Below are 24,769 nucleotides of genomic sequence, written 5' to 3' on the forward strand. Positions count from 1 at the left end.
TGCAGAAGATAGAATATTGCTGAACAGCGAGTGTACGTGTCTGATTCTTACTTGGGAAGCTTTCTCTCAGGGGTGTACTCCACCATGTGAGTTGTGGGGTGTCGGTCTTCCCCTAGTGGGGGATGTCTCCCAGTTAGAATACTCAGGGGTCAGCGACCCACTTGAGCAGGCAGTCTGTCCCTTCTCAGATCTCAACCTCCGTGTTGGGAGATCCATTGCTCTCTTCAAAGCTGTCAGACAGAGTCGTTTGCATCTACAGAGGTTTCAGCTGCTTTGTTGTTGTTGTTGTTTAGCTGTGCCCTGTCCCGAGAGGTTCGAGTCTACAGAGACAGGCAGGCCTCTTTGAGCTATTGTGAGCTCCACCCAGTTTGAGCTTCCCAGCAGCTTTTTTTACCTACTTAAGCCTCAGTAATGGCGGGCGCCCCCCCCCCCCCCCCCCCGCTGTCTTGCTGTTTGATCACAGACTGCTGTGCTAGCAATGAGGGAGGCTCCGTGTGCATGGGACCCTCCCAGCCAGGTGTGGGATAAAATCTCCCGGTGTGCCCGTTTGCTAAGACCCTTGGTAAAGCGCAGTATTGGGGTGGGAGTTACCCGATTTTCCAGGTGTTGTGTGTCTCAGTTCCCCTGGCTAGGAAAAGGGATTCCCTTCCTCCTTGCCCTTCCCAGGTGAGGTGATGCCTAGCCCTGCTTCAGCTCTGGCTGGTCAGGCTGCAGCAGCTGACCAGCACAAATTGTCTGGCACTCCCTAGTGAGATGTACCCAGTACCTCAGTTGAAAATGCAGAAATCACCTGTCTTCTGTGTTGCTGGCGCTGGGAGTTGGAGACTGGAGCTATTCCTATTCGGCCATCTTGCTCCGCCCCCCGAATTAAAAAAACAGAAAATACTTTATGAACTAGTCTCCCTTAGGAGTATAAAAATCTGTGGTAAGACTCCTGGTGCCTTTTATATTTCAATCTAATCAAACTCCTGAATATTTTTTCAGAATGCTATTAGGTAGTTAGATAATTTCACTATGAATCAATAAGACAAAATATAGACATAAAACTATCAAACTTTTCCTATTAGAATACATTTCAGAAACAGCTTGACTTTTCTGATACACACTGAAAATTCTTCATGTAACTCTTTCAGTTAGCAATACGTTAAATACTTCAAAACCTAGCATAAACAATAGAAGCAGTAAGAACTCCCAGTAAGATAGAAATTAACCATGTAGGGGAATGTGAATATAATATAGAGTGATTTTCCATTTGACTAAATTTGCATTTATGGTAGTAAAATTAAATGCTCTTGAATCACACTGTAATAGCTGTATAATATCCCTTGCACTGAATATTGGAATTTGCAAATTAGATTTTATTCATTGGAGTTATTTTTTTCTTATGGAATATATGTTAAATTTAATACAAGTCAGTGGAAGAATATGTTTCTATGTTCGTTTATGTACTGCATAGAACACTTTCTGCAAACATGGCTATTGTATAAATTAATAATCATCTCAAATATATCCTAAGATGTAGAAACCTTGAATTTTCAAAGCATGTTATATGACACAGTGTGATGTCAAAAGAGTAGTTACAATTTTAGATGGGAATCAGGATGCTATCAGATTCTCTGTTACTGTATGTTTACATTTAAAATAATCCTAATTTTCAATAACAATTGATTTTTAGCATTAGGAAAACTATTTGTGCAACAACAACAACAACAACAAAATATCCATAAATTTTGGGGTAAAACATAGTAAGCCTGGAAAATTGGTTCTACTAATCATTCTGAGCCAGGGGCAAATTATCTATAAACACTGAGCCTGTCACATGGTACATGCTCAATCCAGAGTAATAACCATTAGTAGTGTTAAATTTTTGGCTTGAACTTTTGTATACTGAATTTAGAACAAATGCCATTGATTTAATTTTGTGTTAGTATATGGTGTTAGTCTATTCTTTATTAAGATACTAGGAAGTATGTTTGTAACATTATTTTTGATTCATATATAAGGAAAAATACAACGACACTGAAATATTTACCTAGAACTGATGGTACGCAAGTTCCTCCATTCTGGCAGTAGTTGCTACAGTGGTTGACTTCACATCTTTCTCCTGAATAACTAGGCCAACAGTGACACCTCAAATCACCCTTCTCATTTAAAATGCATCTTCCTCCATTTTCACAAGTTAGCTTACATGAATCATCTGTTTATGAGAAGAAATGTACAAATTAGCATGTTTTCAGGGAGTAATTTAATATACATTTTCAAATAGATACAATATTTAAATACTAGAACTTTTTTTCCATAAAATAATTACCCCAAGTACAAAAGTAGAAAAAATTAAATACTATCTGAAAACAGATAGATTCTAGTTGTTGAATGGTAAATATACATATTAATGTTGAATGGTAAATATACATATTCTTCTTTAAATTTAAAGCATTATTAACTTTTTCTTATATTTGTAAAATATTGAATAGTAAAACTAACTGAAATTTTCTAAAAGTAATATATTTCCATCTTCTTTCTTTCTTTCTTTTATTTTATTGAGACAGGGTCTTGCTCTGTTACCCAGACTGGTGGGCAGTGGCATGATCACAGCTCACTGAAGCCTCAACTTCCTGTGCTCCAGTGATCCTCCCACCTCTGCTTTCCAAGTAGCTGCGACTATAATTTTTTAATTTTTTTGTAGAGACAGGTTCTCACTATGTTGCCTAGACTTCTAAAAGTGATATTTTCCAACCAAGAAATTTTCCTTATAATATGGACAAACATAGCTTATTTTTAGGAGTAGTTGATATTAAAAAAGGAAACTTTAAATTTGTAAGTTACATTTATAGCATATGCACACACACACACATACTATTTGTTCTATAGTGTATGCATGTGTGAATAGTATAGAGAAATGTTTACATGAAGAGATACTCTTTGATGTTGGTCCTTATTAACCATATACAAATGTCCCAAACTAAAAGTCATTGAGATTTGGTACAAGTTGGTTATAGAACAGTGTTAGAACCATTTCCATATGTAACATTTGTCCCAAATGATTCTGTACAGTCTACCTACTTAACATTTTCACTCAGAATAAAAAAAGGCTGGACATTCCTTGTGGTAGTAAAATTATTTTAAACAATATAGTAAGTATGATTTATGATAAAGATAGGTTTGGAATCATTTTCGAGGTTATTTTGCTATACATATTGACATGGCCTTCTCCATTAGAAATGCTGCTTTGCTTTGAGCAACATACAGTGTTCAATGGAACAAAGCTGATTGAGATAGTTGTAATAGGCATTCTATTCTAGAATAGGTCCTTTACTATAATAATGCCCATTTTATGGTTAAAGTAGGTAAAATCAAAGCAATCTATAATCCTTATTCAAGATGCACTGGCACATACATGACAGAAGCCTGAATATATCACTGAAATGATTTCAAGAGCATCTTTAAGTACCTCAGTGGCTTCAAATGATACAATGATTCAAGTATCACGTCCATAGTCACAAATAGAAACTGTCAGCAGTGCCATACAATTCTGCAACTTGCCTCATTGAAGAGAAAAGTTTCTAATACATTGTCAGATAGGCAGGCTTCAGATTGGCATTGCTGAAGTTTTATGTATTAATATGAATTTTATGTATTAATATGAAGAACTCTCTCATGATGTAAGATAAATGTATTATAAAAAATTACAGTGGTATAATGAGACCTGTGTTTAGGTCCTGGTTCTGCCACTTACTAGGCATACAAGTTAACTGATTTGAGCCTCAGTTACTTCACTTTAAAATGTCCTTAATGACAACTATACAAGCTAACTCAGGTTTGTATGAATAGTAAATAAGAAATGGGAAAAACTATAAAATATAAAATTATAACACTTTGAGGATGGAGCTCCAGTGGAGTAACATACAGGAAGACCTACGGGTGAGCACTGGAGGAAATGAATGAAAGTCACTGTGAGTGGACCTAGATCAGAGAGGGTAAAGAAATGAATCACAATAGGTAAATGCTTTTGAAGAACTAAGCAGTGAGTAGGAGAAGATCCATGGATTTTAGACTCCACCTCAAAAGTAATGTGGTGTCTTGGAAAGGTATTGTACTGGCAGGGGTTAAAATGGGAGCTTATAAAAGCAGGGAGGCGCTCAGAACTTTGTATACATTATCCAGGATAGCTAAGATGAGGACCCAAAATAGAGTAACATGGGATGAATGAATGTGTACGTATTCTAACGGTCATTTGGAGGTAAAAATCACAGCAGTGTTATGTGAAGAAAAATGAGGAATGCCTATCTCAATCAGTTTTGTTCCATTGAACACTGTATGTTGCTCAAAGCAAAGCAGCATTTCTAATGGAGAAGGCCATGTCAATATGTATAGCAAAATAACCTCAAAAATGATTCCAAGCCTACTTTTATGATTCTTCAGTTTCTGACCAGGACAATTAGGTGGGAACACAAGGATGACAGGAAAGGAGGGGTAATTTCAAGGTGGCATACTAAACTGAAGATGCCCATGCAAATATAAGTGGGAATCTCCAGCAAATTATTGAGTACAGAGATCAGACTCTCAAGAAATACGTGGAGTGGAAATATGCTTGTTTAATTTAAAATTTACCAAAACATTTCTATCTCAGTCAACATTATTTGTCCTAATAAGGTTGTGGATGTGGATTGTGAAGATAAACACTTAAGGCATTGTGATCACAGGTAGGATTATTATGGGGTACTCATTTTTACCTGTCAATTCTATGAAAACCACAAGGATATTCAAAATCCCTACATGTTGGGGCATGCACATGACTATAACATGCCTCATTAGGCACCAGAAGTTTTAAAGTACAACACTGCCTGATGAAATGGAAGTGGAGTTTCATTTTTGCAAAACTCATAATAATGGTTCTGCAATGAAAAAAAGAGCTGTTTTTGTCAATAACTAAATCACCCCCAGAAGCCAACCTCCAGCAATTATAATCAACTATAGGAAAAAGCAGGTGAACACTTCCCTAAGAATGAGTCGTATTTGAATTTCAAATTCAATACACAAAGCGTTATTAAAAATATTCAGCATACTCATCATTTAACAATAGCAGCTAGAGGTAGACAAATAATTACAAACAAATGAAAAGCATATAACATTGGCTATAGCAAATGTTAATGTCAGAAAAAAAAAAACTGGCATTTATCTTCACCAATCAATAATTCTGAAATCCACTCGTTTATGTTCCAACTAAAATGGTCCAAACTGTTTATGTTTCAAGACCTACAATGTGTAAAGGCTAATTTGAATGTTGTTTTCATTTTGATTAAATGTAAGATTTTCTCTTAAATTACAAGAATGGGCTTTGAGGTTTCTGAAATCATGCCTTTTAAGCAGGGTTGAAAGAGCAAAACACATCTCCAAAAAAAGTTTTAGATCATGGATAAGTGTGTATTTAGATAAGCAAGATTCCTTCTTTCAAGCATATAATGATACAATTTGGTGACTTAATGCAGCAAAAAACTTGTTTCATTTTCTTACCTACTTCAAAGTGACATATTGATTTTAAAGGGCTATGTGTCTATTTTTCAAGGTGTTGTGCTAGCCATTCTATCCATGTTATTGCTAGAATTTCCAGTAACTCTGGAAATGGGTACTCTGGGTGACACAGAGACACTGGGATATATTGTGCGATGATTAACAGAGTGGACCACCTACATTCACCCTGGGGTGCCATCATTTACTAAGTAATGTTAGGCAATCAAATGAGCTTCTAATGCTTCCATTTTATCTGTAAAATAGGAGAAATTAGTAGATAATAAAATTTGAAGATTAAATTAATATATATGGCTATAAACATACATAGAATTATGCTTTCCTCATAGGTTTTCAAAATATTTAGTATTATTTCTACTGTCAGTGATAGTAATATTAGTAGTATTTATTGTTAGTTCTATGTTGTATAGAATAAACTGAGACCAAGGGAAGCAGGTATACAGTCCAAGCACAACAAAGCTATTTAAGTGGTAGACCTTGGCCTACTCTAACACTTCACCTCAGCCCTACATTAGGTCATGTCCTTGCAGGGTATTCATAGAATTTAGTTTGTTGGATACATAATTTGGACCAAACAAAGAGGAGAAAGGAGGAGGATTGCATAGAAGAGGTTGTGGAAACATGGGATTACACAGAAGAGGATTACATAGAAGAGGAAAGGAAAACCAACAAAAACTGAACTTGACTCTGAACAATACTTGTAACATCAAAGCCAATGTCAGAGTCCCTTGGCAGAATTATTAGTTTATTTCTGTGCATTATACTGATCTCTCTCCTAATTGCCTCTCTCACCCAAATTTTCTAAGTAGACACAGTACACAGGAGGCACCTGTGAGGGCAATGGGTAGGAGATTATGTGGGACTACTGAAGGTATGACATGTCTACAGAAAAGTTGTTCACAGTTAAAGGATCTGTTTCTGAGAAGTTAAGTGGAAAAGATACCTTTGCAGAGTCTTCCTCTGTGATGCAGTCAGAACAGCATTTGAGAAAGTGGTACTAACAATGTTAGGAAATGTTCACTGGATGCTCTTATTCTCCCATCACTGTTGAGATAACAGCTACTCTGATTGGGAGAATAGATGGAGGGGAAGGGAGCATCCTAGTGCCATGACGGCATCCCTTTTCAATAATTGGCACCAAAGTGCCCGCCCAAAATACCAATCATGATTCACACTTAGCTTTCTGTTACGAACTTTGCAACCTTATTATCCAAAACAGGGCTTCACACTTCTACACACTAACTAAAATGAATGACTCATTATTTTCTTTACCCACCATGTTTCCATACTTCTCAGACAGCTTTTCTGTCTCAGTGTCCTCCTTCCTCCTTCCCATTTAATCTAAATCCAATCTGGCTTTGCAGACTTTGTTTAAACGTCATATTCTACAGGAAATTCTGACTGATCCCCTATTTGAATAATAATCTGAATCCTCGTAATAGTTTTAACTCTGTCTCTTCTGTGACTTGTGTCACTGTCCACATAAATATCTATTTATTGATGCTTATGTTATTCATCAATTTATCTTTTCCACCCCTTCAGCTTTGCATATCAAATGCTTAAATAATATACATTAAAGGAAAGTACTATAACAGTTTTAGACACTGAGTGCCTTATAAACGTCAGAAGTCTTCAAATTGGATGTAACTTTCAGCAGAGAACAAAGAGAAAAATTATGCAGAGGTGGAGATGCTGACTGAGGGTAAGGACCCAGAGTCCATATGAGGAGAGCATTCTAGCAGAGGGAAATACAATAGGTAACAAACCCTGCCATGAATAATGTCTGTATCTCATTGGAAAATGTTTGCTGTAATCCTCCAGTGATTTTGGAGTACTGCATTTTATTTTTTTCCTTTTTGTGGAGAATGGGTACTTGCTATGCTGCCCAGGTAGGTCTCGAACCCCTGGGATCAAGCTGTCCTCTGGTCTCTGCCTCCCTAAGTGCTGTGATTACAGGTACAAGCCACCACGCCTTTGTATCTGTGACATAAAATTTAGTATGTGTGGCCAGGCATGGTGGTTTATGCCTGTAATCCCAGCACTTTGGGAGGCTTAGGCAGGCAAATCACCTGAGGTCAGGAGTCCAAGATCAGGCTGGCCAACATGGCAAAACCCCATCTCTACTAAAAATACACACAAAAAATAAAATCATCCAGGCATAGTGACACACACCTTTAGTCCCGGCTACTCGGGAGGCTGAGGCAGGAGAATTGCTTGAACCCAGGAGGTGGAGGTTGCAGTGAGCCAAAATAATGCCACTGCACTCCAGCCTGGTGACAGCAAGACTCCGTCTCAGTAAGAATGAATTAATAAATAAATACAATAATTTTTTAAAGTATTATGTGTGGATTTTATCTTTTAGTAACAATATTTTTTCCATTATACCTAATGTCTTGAATATGAGGAAACTTATTTATTGTTAGTCTAGCTGGATATTCAAGAAACATATTTTCTTTCCCTGTGATATCACACTGTTTTGTGTGTTATCTTTTTTTGGTTATTTGATATTTGGCATCTGAAGTAATGTTTCAATTTTTATTGATTATTCCAGCTTCTAGCTTCTGAAATACAAATGGCATGGATGAAGAAATCTTATCAGTTTTGTTTCTAAGTTAGTTTTTAGTTTTTGCATTAGTGTTATGCCTTCTTCATAAGCCCTCAAAATATTTATTATTATTATTCTTTGTGGTAATAGCAGAAGCAGTAGTAATAGTAGTAGTAGTATTGTAAGTCCAATTTTATACAGAAGAAACTAAAATTTGGTTTCTAAATTCTCAATTTCAAAGTTAGTGCTTGGCACACAAGAGGTAATCAATAGAAACGTATTGAATAAATAAATGGATTTTTGGGCTGAGTTGACACCCATAGCAGAATGTTCTCAAAAAATATTATTGTCTTATCTAATAGAAGAGTTATAAAAAAATTTCTTTTGGGTCCGTGAGTGACTTCAAAGTTCTCGATCTGTTGTTAAATGCCTGTAAGTGTTCAATGCTGTTTTGTGAACAAATGCAGAATGAATTGTTTAAAAGTCTTCTCCAGAGCAAAGAACAGTTTACACAGGCATTCAAGAACTGCTGCTATCAAGGTAGCTAGATTGCTGATGAAACAGATCATTTCACTCCGTTTCACTAGTTGTGAAATTTTATGATAAGCATTAATTCATTATTTACAGAATAATAAAGTATACCTACCTAAAAGGCTGTCATCATTGCAGGTGCCATTAATCAAATATTTTCCTTCCGGACACACACAAGTGGCCCCAGAAGGATTCAGCAAGCAGAGGAATTCACATGCTAAATCCGAGCATGGATTGGGTACTGGTTAAACAAACGAAAACAACACAATGTGTAAATATAGATACAATAGGCTTCAAAAGCATAAAATTAAATAAGGGGAAATGATTAATTAGCAATGTTGAAAAGTAATCACATCAAATTTCCACTGGGAGTATCTTACTCAATATCATCATTCTCCTTTATAGGTGAAGAAAAATTACTACCCAATGCTCATCATTAATAGTAAGTTTGCCTTATTTATATTTTCCAAAGAGAGAAGAAATTATTCAGATCTATACTTTGTTACTTTTGCTTCTGACGAATTGCTTTTGGCATAAGAGTTGGTCTTAGAACCTGAAGTACCATTGGGGCTGTGTTGGAAAAGTAAAGCCAATGGAAGTTTTGGGGGGATCTAGCCTTCATTTTAACAGCTTATTTCACAGAGTTGTTCTAACAGACAAAAACAATGCCCCCCTTGTATTTATTAATACAAAGGATTAAAATGCATACGTAGCTTGTCAGTTCAAGGTACAGATGAAAAATAAGACTTTTTTTTTGAAAAGAATGTCTAAAATGGCTTCCTTTCTATCAAGTGGGAGTTTGTGTGCACGTGTAAATGTGTGACATACTTATTTGTGTTTAAATTTTTATCCAATCGACATCCTTTGCAGTCAGAGCTGATTTTTGACTTTTCCTAGAGATTATTTCACCAGAATTAAACAGGAATGGCACCCAGGTAGCTGAGTTGGTGACTCTGAGAGTGGCTTGTTTTCTGTAAGAACCACTACTCAAATGCCTATTATATTCAAGACAGGATTTTATTTGTTTACTTTTAATGAATGCGGTAATATTCAACTATGAATATAAATTAAACAGAACTGGAGGATGAGAGAAAGTGTCCTCATATTAACCTTGGAATCTTATATGCCAAATTATTGGTAAAGAGCAGCAAGACTTTGGATAAAATTTCAGGACGATTTAGGAAAATATATTTTGTTTTATTGTGTTGTGAGAACTGATTTGAATAAATACCACTTGTTCCAGATAAATGCACCAAACAAGATAAACTCCATTTCACTTGCCATAAACAGTAATTATAAATAACCCTTGAACAGCATCTTGAAGTGTGAACTGATATATAAACATAGATCATTAGAATTTCCGCCATATTATTATTTTTCACTTTGTTCTTCAATATTTTTGACAGCTGTGTTAGAAACATATTTTCAAGAGTATTACCTTAATTACCTCAATGATTTACCCAATCCTTTCTAGGAGGGAGAGTAACAATAATAAGTCATATACAATAAATCAGAGAAAATATGCAAGTCTTGGGAAGAGTTCTTTTTGTATATATTTAAGAATGGAAGGTTAATACTATAATAGTTACATGTTGATTAGTAATAAGAGTCAAAATGGTCAACAATAAATTTCCTTACTTGGATAGTTCATCTATACACTCACAAGGTTCTATTAAGAATTTTAGAAACAGATTAACAGATTATTGTAACAAAGACAGTTTCAATTGCAAGAAAACATGGCCAAATGCTGAACATTTTCCTGGTTACAGCAGAAATACAATTATCTATATTTTGACGTTTTGGTAGTTGAAAAAGTCTAGTGACATAAAAATTAAAGTTACTTAACTTACTGAGGTTAAGACATTTACATATATTTTTTGAGAGATATAAGAAAAATGTTTACCAATATAGACAACTTCATAATATATTATACTTACAGTCTAGTTGTTTATAACGATGAGATATCAAAACACCTTTTGTTTTATCAATATTTAAAGCTAAGTACTCTACTGAACCATGGCCAAATTTTTGTACTCGAAATACACCATTTTTAGGTCCTGCTCCATATATATAATCTTCGAAGATATCGATTCTATGTGGATGTAATAAACCTGGAATTTTCAAAAGGCAGTTATGAAAGTTTTAATGTATGCACTCAGACTTTAAAAACTATGTTTATCCGAGACCATATTGAAAATCTTATTACCGTTTAAACTTTCAGAATTGGAATATTTATAATATTAGCTATGACGTTCTTAGAATTATATCTTAAGTAAGGATATGCAATGTAGTAAACATGTTACTTAAAACATAAAAATACACTTCCATCATCACTTTAATCATCTTTACCATCACAAAGCATTTTCTGGGGGTTATTTGCAGACTAATCCTCTCTGCTATACAGAGAGGATATCTTATATCCAATGTGATCTGTAGTATAAAAACAGGCAGTTTACACAACTCAGTTGGTGTTCTGGATCAAATAAATAATCAAATTACATGACCAAATGACTGGTCTATTAAGCAATCATTTGTTGATTTTTAAAGAGTAAATCCAAAAATAATATTTGACATTAGTACTGTTCATTTCAGAAATGGAATAAAGAAAACAAACAGGTAAATGAAAATCATTTGTCTGATTAGTTTGGCTAAAAATAATAGTAACCATTATTTTCACATTTTGTGACTTATTTTCAGAGATTTTATCAAATGAATAATTATTCTAACTTTTGAAACAGAAATTTATAACAAATAAAATGACAACCTTTATATTTTTACTAATTATCTAGAGGTTGTAAAGTATAAAGTATCTTTATATTCATATATTTTTCTTTGCTGTTTCATGAAATAGTAAAATGTGCACCAAAGCCAGAACAAGTTAACTGCATTGTAATTAATTACAGGGATGTGAACTTTTTTTTTTCCATCTGAGGCCATCGATCAAAACACACACACACACTTTAGGCAAAGGCACAATAAAAATTTGATTTAGTTATTTAACTTCCCTGTTTGTGTTATTAAAAAAAAAAAAGGAAGCAAAGCTATATTCAATAAATATATAACATGCAAATACAAAAATTTAAAGTGGATATGATGAAAAATTTGTGGTTACAAAAAAATTGTGGGAAGGGGTTGAAGTAGGGAAAAGAAAGTGACAGAAAGGGAAGAAATTAAATTCAGCAGAAAGAACTGAGATAGCCAGGCAGAAAAAAGTATGAGGAACAGAAGGGAGCTAGAAAAATGAGACAGTTAAAAAATAGAAGCCAGGCAGATAGGTGGGCATAGAAACAGTATAGCAACAGAGGAGCACAAGTAGATTTAGCAGTCACTGGTGGTAGAGTTAAATGGTCATTTTTGATGCATTGATACAGTAACTCATTGTTTGCTTGTTATCATTGCAATTGAAATAAAAGTTTGTGTTCACAGATGCTGATCTTGACTACTAGAAGTGCTCTGCTCAGAATGGAATAGCCATGGAAGCCACAGAGTAAAATTATTTTCTGAATCTGGACAGCAATGGCCATGTTTGTTCAAGTCAAGATGGACAAACTTCTGCCCTGGCCTCTATGTTTTTCCAGTAGGAATGAAAATTTTAACTACTAGTAAGAGTTATAAGTTGAAAGGAGAAAGAATTTAAGAAAATCCAGAATGCAAAGCATCCATACTTACATTTTTGTGTTAGTATTTAACACTCTCAATAATAATTAAAAATGAAGACAAAAGCATTTCACAAACCTTGTTTGCTGCTGACAGAGACTATTGAATTAGAGCCATCATACAGAACACTGCCAATGATGGAGAGCTCAAAGTCAGCCCAATATATGCGTTCACTAAAATAATCCACAGCCAAACCTGCAAAATCAACACACACAAGACAAACAGTGCAAATAAATTTGAAATCATTCAAAATCATACTTTTGCTTCTTATCGTATAATTACAGTTGACATTTGTCTTCAAGCATCATAGAAATTACCCGGTGCCAATCACGATACTGTAGAAATTAGAAAAATTAAAGTAACTCAATCTTTATCCCATATACATGAGTTCAGATTACATGGCATTTAGTTAACAAACTCTAGCAAAAGTCTATTTCACATAAGAAAGTCTGCTGTAAATACCCCTTCTAGTCATATTTATGGTTTCTTAATTTTAACTATTCTCCAATAGACTTTCCTTTCATATTATTTTCATTTTCATCTTCATATTATATGGAGAATGAATTCATTATTTAAATCATTGATTGGACCATTATTTAAAATGAGTTAGTATAATTATTTGTATTTTTAATTCCTTCAAGAAGGTATAGTTCTCAGAATACACAAGGTTCATGTATTTAATTAAAATATATTTTCACCCCTTCAGAGTTGGCCAACGGTGTTATCGATCAGACATCTGTGTGCATGCTGAAGTTAAAGTGACTAAAGTTTGACATTAGCCGGGTGTGGTGGCTCACGCCTGTAATCCCAGCACTTTGGGAGGCTGAGGTGGGAGGATCACGAGGTCAGGAGATTGAGACCAGCCGGTCCAACATGGTGAAACCTCATCTCTACTAAAAATACAAAAATTAGCTGGGTGTGGTGGCTCACGCCTGTAATCCCAGCACTTTGGGAGGCTGAGGTGGGAGGATCACGAGGTCAGGAGATTGAGACCAGCCGGTCAACATGGTGAAACCCTGTCGCTACTAAAAATCCAAAAGTTATCTGGGCATGGTGGCCGGCACCTGCAATCCCAGCTACCCTGGAGGCTGAGGCAGGAGAATCGCTTGAACCTGGGAGGCAGAGGTCAGCAAGCTGAGATCAGCCTGGGCAACAGAGTGAGACACTTGTCTCAAAAAAAAAAAAAAAAAGGAAAAGAAAAAAATGATGTTTATGGTAGGGAAGAATAAACAGTAAAGTTGTTGATTAAAGTTCTAGTGATGCTTGAATTAATTTTCTCTGAGACTGCTTGTCTTCAGTTTCGTTACAGGTAGATGTCAGTGAATGATAATGGACTGAAATAATATAGAGTAAAAATATTTTTTTTAGTTTCATTTTTTGATTGCATGAATGTAATTGGAATCCATCCAGTGTCTTTTTGTAGGAACATCATCAAAACATAGAATATCTAAGAAAGTAAACTTCCTTCAATATGGAAGAGTAATATGTCTGACTCATGAATTCTATAATAAATATTCACTGCTGTAGATTATTTTTTGTGACATAGCTGCTGTCTAAATATGACATATTGCATACTTTGGAAGTACAATGCAGTTAAATACCTTAGGCAACTAAAGAGTGTTCCCAATGAAAACATTCAAGAAGCAACTGAAGTATATTTTAACGGCAATGCAACTGAATGAAAAGTACTTTTGAGTCTGTGCTAGACTTTTATTCCTGTGTAACTGGACCAAGACTTAATAATCAGAATGGAAATAATTCATATTAGAAATCATTATTGAATAATTCTTCAGTTAAATACAAATACTTAGCTCACATGTAATCAAATTAAATATTTTGTTCCTCAAGTAATGTATAAAGATGTACCATGCCTGACCAGATCCTGAAAAATAATAATTAAGCAAGTCGCCATTGTTTTACTGGTTTCTGCTCAATTATTAATTTGCTATTTGAAGTCATGTTAGAAGACACGTTTTTGCATTTTCATGTAGAATTATGAGTAACATGAACCACAAATTGCACAGTTTTTTGCTGCTGCTCCTATAGTTCAAAACAGCTGACTGAGGATGGTTAAAAACATAACATAAAAACATGATTGTCTCTCCTCTACCAGTGTGCTACAATAAAGAAGTAGCTAAAACAAAAATCTGTTGCCGATAAAATTAGTTTTAGACTTAAAAACATTAATATTGATAATCACAGAAAAGGAGAAAACAATGAGTATGTAATCCAATTTAATCAACAATATTGTTTTTCAGATTCAGAAGCAGTAAAAAGTTCTCAAAAATGTCGCATATTGCATTATTGGTCTAGGTTTGTCTAAGACATACCCACTTTTATCAGCTCTGGCTATATTTTGTACTATTGGATGGAATTACATCTTGATAAAAATTATATAACAAAGTTTATAGATGAGTGGAATTTATACTCCAGAAATCCAAAAATCAATAATTTTGATTTTTTATTAAGCCCTTTAATAAAAGAGATAGTCTTCTAAATTAAAAAGTTAATAAAGGAATCAGCCAACTTTTCCTGTTACAGAGATGAGAATCAAGTTCATATGAAAAAAGTTCATGTCTATCTTTAAAATATCATATTTTATTTTGCTCTGTAATAAAGAACCAATAATAAAATGGAAAAAAATCAATTCTCAAGAAACTCATTCTTATCTGAACAGGGAAAGATGAATATTTGGAACCAAGTCAGTAGGAGCACAGGAAATTTGAAATAAAATGCCATACTTGTTTTAATGAAGTATAGAATCACAATTTGAACGGTTTATAAAAAATAAAGATATAGGCTCACTAAGTTTTAGTGACACAAGATAATGGAGCTAATTATGTAGTCATTTTCTGTACATCTCCCTTGATACCAAGACTACTTTATATTTTAGGGATTTTAAAATTTCACTCTGGTCGAACTCTAAAATTTTCTAAGATCTACTAGTTCCCCTACTTCTATTGTAGGTTGGAAGAAAATGAAAAAAAAAAAAATATTATGTGAAGTGGCCATAGTATGTAACACATTGATATTTAAGAGGCAGGACTTGGAGAGAGCAAAAAATTTAAATTACTGTTTTTCAGAAATAGAGAAAAAGACTATATACATTATGTTTTAATGGAAAGCCAAAATTTGCAAGATAGTAATAACCAAGTGTGAACTACCATATTCTTGATTTAAGAAGTTGATAAAGGGGCCAAAAATAAAAATAAAAACCTGGATATATACCATTATGTCAAATTTAATTTTTAAAAATTATTAAAAGTATTTTCTGAGTTAAGTTTGAAACTACATTAAAGTCATGTCTTCATACACACATACACACTTATTTTTCATATAAATACACATCTATTTATGACAGTATTGGTAAATTAAATTCAAATAACAGCAAAATAATCCTAACATTCATGTTCACTTTATTTAACTAGAGACTTTACGTTGGCCAATGAATTTGCTTAATGAATCAAACAATTGTGAGTGGTCCTGGACCAGTATGTAGTTATTTATTTTCTTAGAAATTGCTGCAATTTGAGGTAGATAGGAGGCAATGTAAATACGCTTTTCAATATCAAAGAATGTAGTTTGAAATCAAACTCATGTAATACTACATACCCTCCTCACTGGATGCAAAGTTGGAAAGTATCCTTGTCTGACACAGCATTCATTAACTCTACATACTCATGGGGACCTCCCCTGTACCACACACTGCCAGGTACTATGCACAGAGCAAACAACAAAAGAGTTCATGTTCCTCATACCTCAAAATAATAAGAACCATTTATGACAAACCCATAGCCAATATCACACTGAATAGGCAAATGCTGGAAGCATTTCCCTTGAAAACCAGTACAGACCAAAGATGTCCTCTCTCACCACTCCTACTCCACACAGAATTGGAATTTCTGGTCAGGACAATCGGGCAAGGGAAAGAAATAAAGTGTATTCAAATAGGAGGAGAGAAATTAAAAATGTCTCTGTTTGTAGATGACATGTTCCCATATCTAGAAAACCCCATCTTATCAGCTCAAAACATTCTTAATCTGATAAGCAACTTCAGGAAAGTCTTAGGATAACAAATCAATATGCGAAAATCACATCATTTCCTATACACCAAAAACAGACAACCAGAGAGACAAATCATGAATGAACTCCCATTCACAGTTGCTGCAAAGACAATAAAATACTTACTTACTTAGAAATACAGCTAACAAGGGAGGTGAAGGACCTGTTCAAGGAGAACTACAAACCACTGCTCCAGGGAACCAGAGAAAACACAAGATGAAAAAAACCTACCAAGCTCATGGATAGAAAGAATATTGTGAAAATGGCCATATTGTCCAAAGTAATTTATAAATTCAATGCTATTCCCATTAAACTACCATTGACATCCTTCACCAAATTAGAAAAAACAAACAAAAAAAACACTTTAAAATTCATATGGGCTGGGTGCCCACCTATAGTCTCAGAAGTTTGAGAGACTGAGGAGGGTTGATCACTTGAGATCTGGAATTCAAGACCAGCCTGGCCAACATGGTGAAACCCTATCTCTACTAAAAATACAAAAATTAGCTGGGCATGGTGGCGGGTGCCTGTAATCCCAGCTACATGGGAGGCTGAGGCAGAAGAACTGCTTGAACCTGGGAGCAGAGGCTGCAGTGAACCAGGATAGCATCACTGAACTCCAGCTTGGGCGACAGAGCAAGATTCTGTCTCAAAAAAAAAAAAAAAAAATTAATATGGAGTCAAAACAGAGCCTGTATAGCTAAGATAATCCTAAGCAAAAAGAACAAAGCTGGAGGCATCGCATTACCTAACTTCAAACTATACTACAAGGCTATAGTAACCAAAACACCATGGTACTGGTACAGATGCATAGACCCATGGAACAGAATAGAGAGCTCAGAAGTAAGACTGCACATTTACAACCATCTGATTTTCAGCATACCTGACAAAAGCAATGAGGAAAGCAGTCCATATTTAATAAATGGTGCTAGAAGAACTGGCTAGCCATATGCAGAAAATTGAAACTAGATCCCTTCCTTACACCTTATACAAAAATTAACTCAAGATAGATTTAAGACTTAAATGTAAAACCCAAATCTATAAAATTCCTGGAAGAAAATCTCAGAAATATCATTCAGGACATAGGCAAAGGCAAAAATTTCATAATGAAGATGACAAAAGCAATTGTACAGGAAAAAATTGTCAAATGGGATCTAATTTAACTAAAGTGCTTCTGCACAGCAAAATAAACTATCAGAGTGAAGATACAACCTACAGAATTGTAGAAAATTTTTGCAATCCACCCATCTGATAAAAGTCTAAATTCAGAATCTACAAGGAACTTAAACAAATTTACATGAAAAAAACAACCCCAGTAAAAAGTGGACAAAGGACATGAACAGATAGTTTTCAAAAGAAGACATGCCTTTGGCCAACAGACATATGAAAAAAAGCTTGGCATCACTGATTATTAGAGAAATAATCTAATAGTACTTCATAATACTAGATAGTACAACAATAGTACTTCATACTGTGTGGCCCAGCAATCCCATTGCTGGGCATATACCCAAAAGAATATAAATAATTTGACTGTAAAGATACACACATGCATATGTTCATTGCAGCACTGTTCACAATAGCAGAGACAGGGAAATCAACCCAAATGCCCACCAATGATAGACTGCATAAAGAAAACGTGGTACATATATATCATGGAGTACTATGCAGCCATGAAAAGGAATGAGATCATGTCCTTTGCAGGGACATGGATGGAGTTTGAAGCCATTATCCTCAGCTAAATTGTTCATGTTCCTGCTCTCATGGAACACATTATTCATCTGCTACACACTTGACTGAAACAACATATTTTTATTATGTCTTATATGGTGCCCAATAAAAACAATAATCAATGTGTCATTTGAAGGCACACATTATTTGAATCACTCCTTAAATCAAAATCATACAATGGCTCAATATTGGCTAAAAAGTTATGTTGAAGCCCTTTGGCGTTTAAGGTTTTCATGGCACCCAACCCGTGCCCTTCCACATGTCTCTTGATTTCTGACATCAGCAGAGCATCCATATGCTCTACACTGGATCCCTGGCTCAGAGGACTATATTATTTCATATATCTGGCATTTTTAAGTTAGTTATTACTATATATATATATATATATATATATATAATGTGTGTATACATATATGTGTGTGTATATATTATTTTAAAAGGGAGTTTCGCTCTTGTCGCTCAGGCGGGAGTATAATGATGGGATCTCGCCTCACTGGGTTCAAGCAATTCTTATGCCTCAGCCTTCCAAGTAGCTGGGATTACAGGTACACATCACCATGCCTGGCTTGTTTTTTGTATTTTTAGTAGAAACGGGTTTGCCATGTTGGGCAGGCTGGTCTCAAACTCCTGACCTCAGGTGATCCGCCCGCCTTGGCCTCCCAAAGTGCTGGGGTTACAGGTGTGAGGCACCATGCCCAGCCAGTCTTTGATTTTCTATTGATAAAGCCAAGGTTTGAAGGTAATAAATTCATTTCTGAGGTCTCACAGCTAATACATAATCTCTTGAGATTCAAAAGTGTATCCCACTCCAATGAAGGGCTTTTTAAAAATTTCCTCATGATGCATTACCTGTCTATTCCTCAAGTACTTATTCAAACATCACTTTTCACATAGTTTTTCATTATTGGAGATTATCTTTCTCACCTCTGAACTCTGATATTATAAAATATGACAATGAATGACACAATTCTCACCTTTTGCAAAAAGTACAATTACTTCTGCATATGCCTCATTTTTTTTTTCTTTCTCGAATGTAAACTTTGTAAGAAAAAGGGCTGTGTTATGTGCATCACTAAGTTACCCATAAGAGTTGTTGAGCAGAATGGGTAATACATGAAAAGTGTCAGATCCATGCATCTGTCACTAGACCCAATGTTGGATCGCCTTTACTAAAGAGGAGTACCCAGTTCCTCACTGGTGCTTCTGCAGTGAGGACTCACACATACCCTCCTTCTCCAGATCATTGTGCTTAACTGATTGAAGCAGCTTTGCTTGGAATATCACAGCCCCAAGGCCAATTAATGATTGATGGGGCATATCAAAAGCAGATCCCCTTGCCTGTCATAAATCTATGCTCCAAAGCATAACCATAGTGACTCAAACCAAGACTAGACTCGACCTGAAACACAGTTTACTGGGCTCCTTCCTCTGCTCTCCCTCTGTCTTTTACAGCTTTCTTCTGTATACCACTTCCTTCATAAATGACTTTTACAAGAATCCTCATTTTAGGCACTTTCCTAAATACCATCCTACAGGTAATTCCACAAACTGCTGCCAGTGTCATTCTTTAAAATAAAAATCTGTTACATATACTATCAATATGATTATGTAAAATGTTAACACCAAAGAAGTATTTTAAAAATAAAAACTGTGTTTGAGATTATGCCACTTAACTTGCCAATACCTTCAAATAGCTCTCTTCAAAGCTAGAATAGAATTCAGTTTTGCATTTGAGTCACCTTGCCATCCTCATATCTTCCATTCTCCTCAATTGTTTATATGCTTCTAGGTATGCTAACCTTCTTGCTGTTTTCATGCTGAGCTAATTCCTTACTCAGAACTTACTATTCTATTTTCTTAAAAAGCTCTTTCCTCACATATTGCTGCCTTGCTGCCTCTCTTTATTTAGGTCTCTCTTTCAATATCATCCTTCTAGAGATGACTTCTCTGATCATCATAACTAAAATAGTACCTCCATTGACAGCCCATCTCTTACTATGCTTTTCTATATAGCATGTATAACAATGTGACAGTATATATAAATACATATTCTATCCTCTATAGGAAGATAGACTTCATGAGGGTTAGAACTTGCTTCATATTGTTTCTTCAGCATTTGGAACAATTTCTGGCACATGGTAGATATTCAATTGGCATTTGTTAATGAGCCTGGGATGAAAACAAATTTATGTACATAGACTAAATTTCAAATATTGCTTCTCCCCATAAAGATTAAAAACAATCTAAATGAATGGAAAGGTATAAAACACATTAAAAATGAATAAGAATATAAGCACTAAATATAAATAAACTACAGAAGACATTGTAATGCATAATTTTTAAATATGTACTATAAACAATGCATTATGTCCTTTCTGTGGAGGTATAGTCAGTGGAGGGTAGGTGGCACAGAGCCCCTGAGGCTCCCATAGTCTGAAAATGTTTTATTGAAGAAGTGCTAAAGTTAGAGGTACAAAATGGGAAAGATATAACTAGGTAGACAAAGGTTGACATTCTAGATAAGGGAGCTGGGAGAAAAATGACATGAGAGAAAGATCATGGAGACAGAAAAGATCTGAACTCCTGGGCAGCCCTGAGAACACAGATGGTTTGGAGTAGTAGCTTAGATGGCAAGTGGGCCAGGGAGATTAAAGTCATATTGAAAAGAGCTCTGAATGAAAAGGCAAAAGAAATCATCAAACCTGTCTTTTACATAAAGTATATTTAGCCACCTATTTGTTCATTTCATCTCTCATCCTCTAGGAATATTTCCCAATATCCCAACTTTATTAACATGTATCTGTAAAAATACCCTAATGTAAATGTATTGCCATAAACTGTCAAAATTTCATGTCTGTGAAATCTGACTAATAGCCTTACAACTTAGGCAAGTTTCAAATCATATTCCTGTAATATAACTGACAGTATAAGTACTTGATTTTCAAGTTGAGAAAATAGGACATGAAATGTAAATAACTTCATAAAATCATACTATAAATGGTTTTATCCACTTGTAAATATACTTATATTGCCAACAACACTGGAAATAACTGTTAACAGTAATATACTTGTCATTCTGCTTCATATTTTAGCGTGTGTCAGAAATCATACCTGTGGGTCTCTGTAAGTTCTTTTGTACTAAAATCCTTCTCAGTGTACCATCCATGGCTGCTTCTTCTATGTGGGAGTGATCTCCAACAACAGTCCAGTACATCATCCTGAAGAGAGTGGGTCAAAGAGGTTAGCCTGGTGATGGTGCTGCTCTAACCCAACTCTGCTCCACAAAGCAGTGACTCTTCAGACCACATGCCTCAGAGTCACCCCAGAGTCTCTTAAAAAGTAGATTCCCAGGTACAACTCAAAACACAGAATGAAAGCCTCCAATAAATGGCCTGGGAATCAACATTTTAACGAAAGTCTTGCCTACACACATTAAAATTTGAGAATCATTGTATACTATGATGTACCATAGCTCATTATTTAATATCAAAAATTCAATTTTGAAACTTTCATTAAAACTCAGAGAAAAAATATTTCCACCACATGAAACTTCCCTTTTGTTTTGACACAATAGACATTTTATTATGGATGCTGTATGAACATGCTATTTTTTTTTAGAGAGAGAAGTAACTATTTTCCCAAACAGAAATTATTCTTTAATTTGGATGACTGCTTAATTCTAATAGTTAGGTATAAGTTGTCTCTTTTTTTACTCAGGAGTTATCAATCCACTTTATGGATGATTAAGAGTTTTAGTTAACATTTTTCTATTTACTTTATAGCCATTGCTTGTAGGTTTACATCTCTAACTAAAAGAAAGAAATGTTTGTAATACACTCTTTAAATTTGCGTGTGTGTGTGTGTGTATATATATATATATATATATACACATACACATATATATATATATCCCTTCATCTTTTATTACCATAGAGAAAAATGTAAGTACTCTGTATGTAATATGTTTGATATTATGTTTAATATTTTGATAATTCAATTTTAGATCACAAACAGAGGTTGTGTCTATCACAGCAAGCTCATTCTTCTGCAATGCACACATATAACCATGCGCAGACACACACACAGACACACAGGTACACTGAATGCATAATAAAGGAATATTTCAGAAAAAAAATATTTTGTATCATCCTTTGGTGGGAATAGGACATGCTTTTTTACAGAAGAAATAGTACAAGGATATTTAAAGGTATGTGACACTATTACACATTGAACACTCATTACAGAGACAAAATCTACGGAGCATAATTTCTAAAAAGGATATTCATTATCAAGAAATAGAAATACTAAACCATTAACCTACCCTCTTTTAGGATTTACAGCAATAGCATAGGGTTCTCCAGCCATATTTGTTAAGAGTCTGGTGCAGTTGGGGCCATTCAGCTGCCCTACGTTGATAGAGTACCTCAGACTGGTCCAGTGAGTAGTGTAGTAACTGAACCAGTGCATTCTAGAATGATCAGTCCAGTAAATGTTTCCAGCCACCCAGTCAACTGCAATGTCCCTGGGCCTTTTAAATTCAGGACACTACAAGGAAACAAAACAACACACCACGGTATTTTCAAAAGGAAATTAGCGGAGTGTTCTGTATCTTTGCATTAAAGTTATGGGGGAATTATAAGAACATAGTCATGTGTTAATTGCTACATGCAATTAGATGTCAAAAAGATACCTAATGCTATTTTCAATCTTCATAGATGTATTATCTGCCTGAATCTTAATTGTACAGATGACTGGAGTTTAACCAGACTGCACCTGTTTAACCATTACTCTGCTGAAATATTTCCAGAACCATAGGAGGTTCACCCATGACCACCCATGACTTCTGGCAGTCAATATTTTCTTTAGAGTAACCATAATTCTGATATCTGACACCACAGATTAAACAAATCAATGTAAAAAAGAATCATAATCTTTCATTCCAGTTTTTTTTTTTTTTTTTTTTTTTTGAGATGCGTGTCTCACTCTGTCACCCAGGCTAGAGTGCTGTGCCGCCATCTCCGCTCAATACAAGCTCCGCCACCTGCCTCAGCCTCCCGAGTAGCTGGGACTACAGGCGCCCGCCACCATGCCCGGCTAATTTTTTGTATTTTTTAGTAGAGACGGGGTTTCACTGTGGGTTAGCCAGGATGGTCTCCATCTCCTGACCTCGTGATCCGCCCACCTCGGCCTCCCAGAGTGCTGGGATTACAGGCGTGAGCCACCGTGCCTGGCCATTCTAGAATTCTTTTGTTCAACATCATGACTGTGAAATGTATCCTTATTTTGTATGTATCAATTTTTAATCTTTTCATTACTCAGTAGTATTTGTTCAAGTATTTGCTCAAGTGGATTTGTACTGACGATATCCACTTGGCTTGTTTACAGTTTTAGGCCATTACAACTAAAGTTATGGATAGTTTAGTACTTTTTTGTTGTTGGTGGTGGTGGATACAAACACTCAATTCATTTGAGTATTTACCAAAGAATAGAATTAGTGTTTTCAAGTTTATGCACACTTAGCTTGATAGGATACTGCTAAAACAAATTTTCAGAGTTTGTAGCAATGTACAATCTTTTCAGCAATGTAAGAAAAACTCAGATGCTCTGCATCCTCACCACACATAATTTTGTTCTACAATTGAAAAAATGATTAGTACAGCTAGACACATTTAGGAAAATACTATATTTTAACATCTTTTGAGGAAAGTCAGAATATCTGTTATTCATCTTACATTTGATAGGTTGGATTGTCTTCACATTCTGTTTTACTGTATTACTGTGAGACAAAGGTAACAGAATTCATTGAGACTAGACAGCAAGGAAAATAACTTATGTTCTGTGCCCTTCAATTAACTTGATCACTTTGAGCAAGAACTAGTGTAGTAATTAATTTGACATGACCAGGTTTATTGTGCATAACCAAAAGTGAGAAGGTATTCCCAGCGGTATTATGGCAAGAGTAGAAACAATTATTTGAAGGTGATTACAACTAGATGTGTAATCAATATGTAACAGCATCCTTAAGACCTGGGCAGCAGTGGAAATATGAGTTTTTAACACATGAAAGCTTCTCGTGCGGGTTCAGAGGAACCAGTATTATCAATCAGTGGACTTGGATTAAAAGAAAAGAAACTGACCATGTCGAAAAGAACATGGAACGCTAAGAAGCAGGAATTGCAAATCACTGTCTGCTGCATGATTACTGGGATCTCAAACAAGGCAAATATGGCTTACATTAAACACAGAGTCCATAGACAATTTCTAATGCCATTTATCATCAGTTCTTTGACCTATTGGACGTTAAAACTGAAATTATGAAATTGTATTACCCTATTTCTCAACTTTAACAATAAATGTTATCCATATACCCAGTGATATCTCAGTTATCTGAATTAAATGTAAAGCATTCTGCAATACAGTATACTCTAGAAATGTCATATAAATAATGTTCGCAGATGTTTAGAATATAAATGTCCTGGTCATGGGGAGCAAGATGGCCGAATAGGAACAGCTGCAGTCTCCAACTCCCAGCGCGAAGGACACAGAAGTCCGGTGATTTCTGCATTTTGAACTGAGGTACTGGGGTCATCTCACTTGTGAGTGCCGGACAATCGGTGCGGGTCAGCTGTTGCGGCCCGACCAGCGAGAGCTGAACCAGGGCGAGGCATCGCCTCACCTGGGAAGCGCAAGGGGGAAGGGAATCCCTTTTCCTAACCA

At 35.3% G+C, this 24,769-nt stretch overlaps 1 protein-coding gene across 1 annotated transcript in view; it reads right to left on the bottom strand.

Annotated features, from left to right (window-relative positions):
* LRP1B (low density lipoprotein receptor-related protein 1B) overlaps positions 1 to 24,769 on the bottom strand; it is a 1,318,888-nt gene that overhangs the window by 82,484 nt on the left and 1,211,635 nt on the right. Inside the window, exons 77-82 of the mRNA XM_011935709.1 lie at positions 22,374 to 22,597; positions 21,164 to 21,270; positions 12,341 to 12,457; positions 10,543 to 10,716; positions 8,721 to 8,846; positions 2,033 to 2,197 (exon numbers count right to left, since the gene is read on the bottom strand). Of these exons, the coding sequence (XP_011791099.1) occupies positions 2,033 to 2,197; positions 8,721 to 8,846; positions 10,543 to 10,716; positions 12,341 to 12,457; positions 21,164 to 21,270; positions 22,374 to 22,597 (913 nt within the window). The remainder of the gene's footprint in view (positions 1 to 2,032; positions 2,198 to 8,720; positions 8,847 to 10,542; positions 10,717 to 12,340; positions 12,458 to 21,163; positions 21,271 to 22,373; positions 22,598 to 24,769) is intronic.

The sequence above is a fragment of the Colobus angolensis genome, unplaced genomic scaffold (assembly GCF_000951035.1).
Source record: "Colobus angolensis palliatus isolate OR3802 unplaced genomic scaffold, Cang.pa_1.0 Scaffold147, whole genome shotgun sequence".
In the NCBI taxonomy this organism is placed as follows: domain Eukaryota; kingdom Metazoa; phylum Chordata; class Mammalia; order Primates; family Cercopithecidae; genus Colobus; species Colobus angolensis.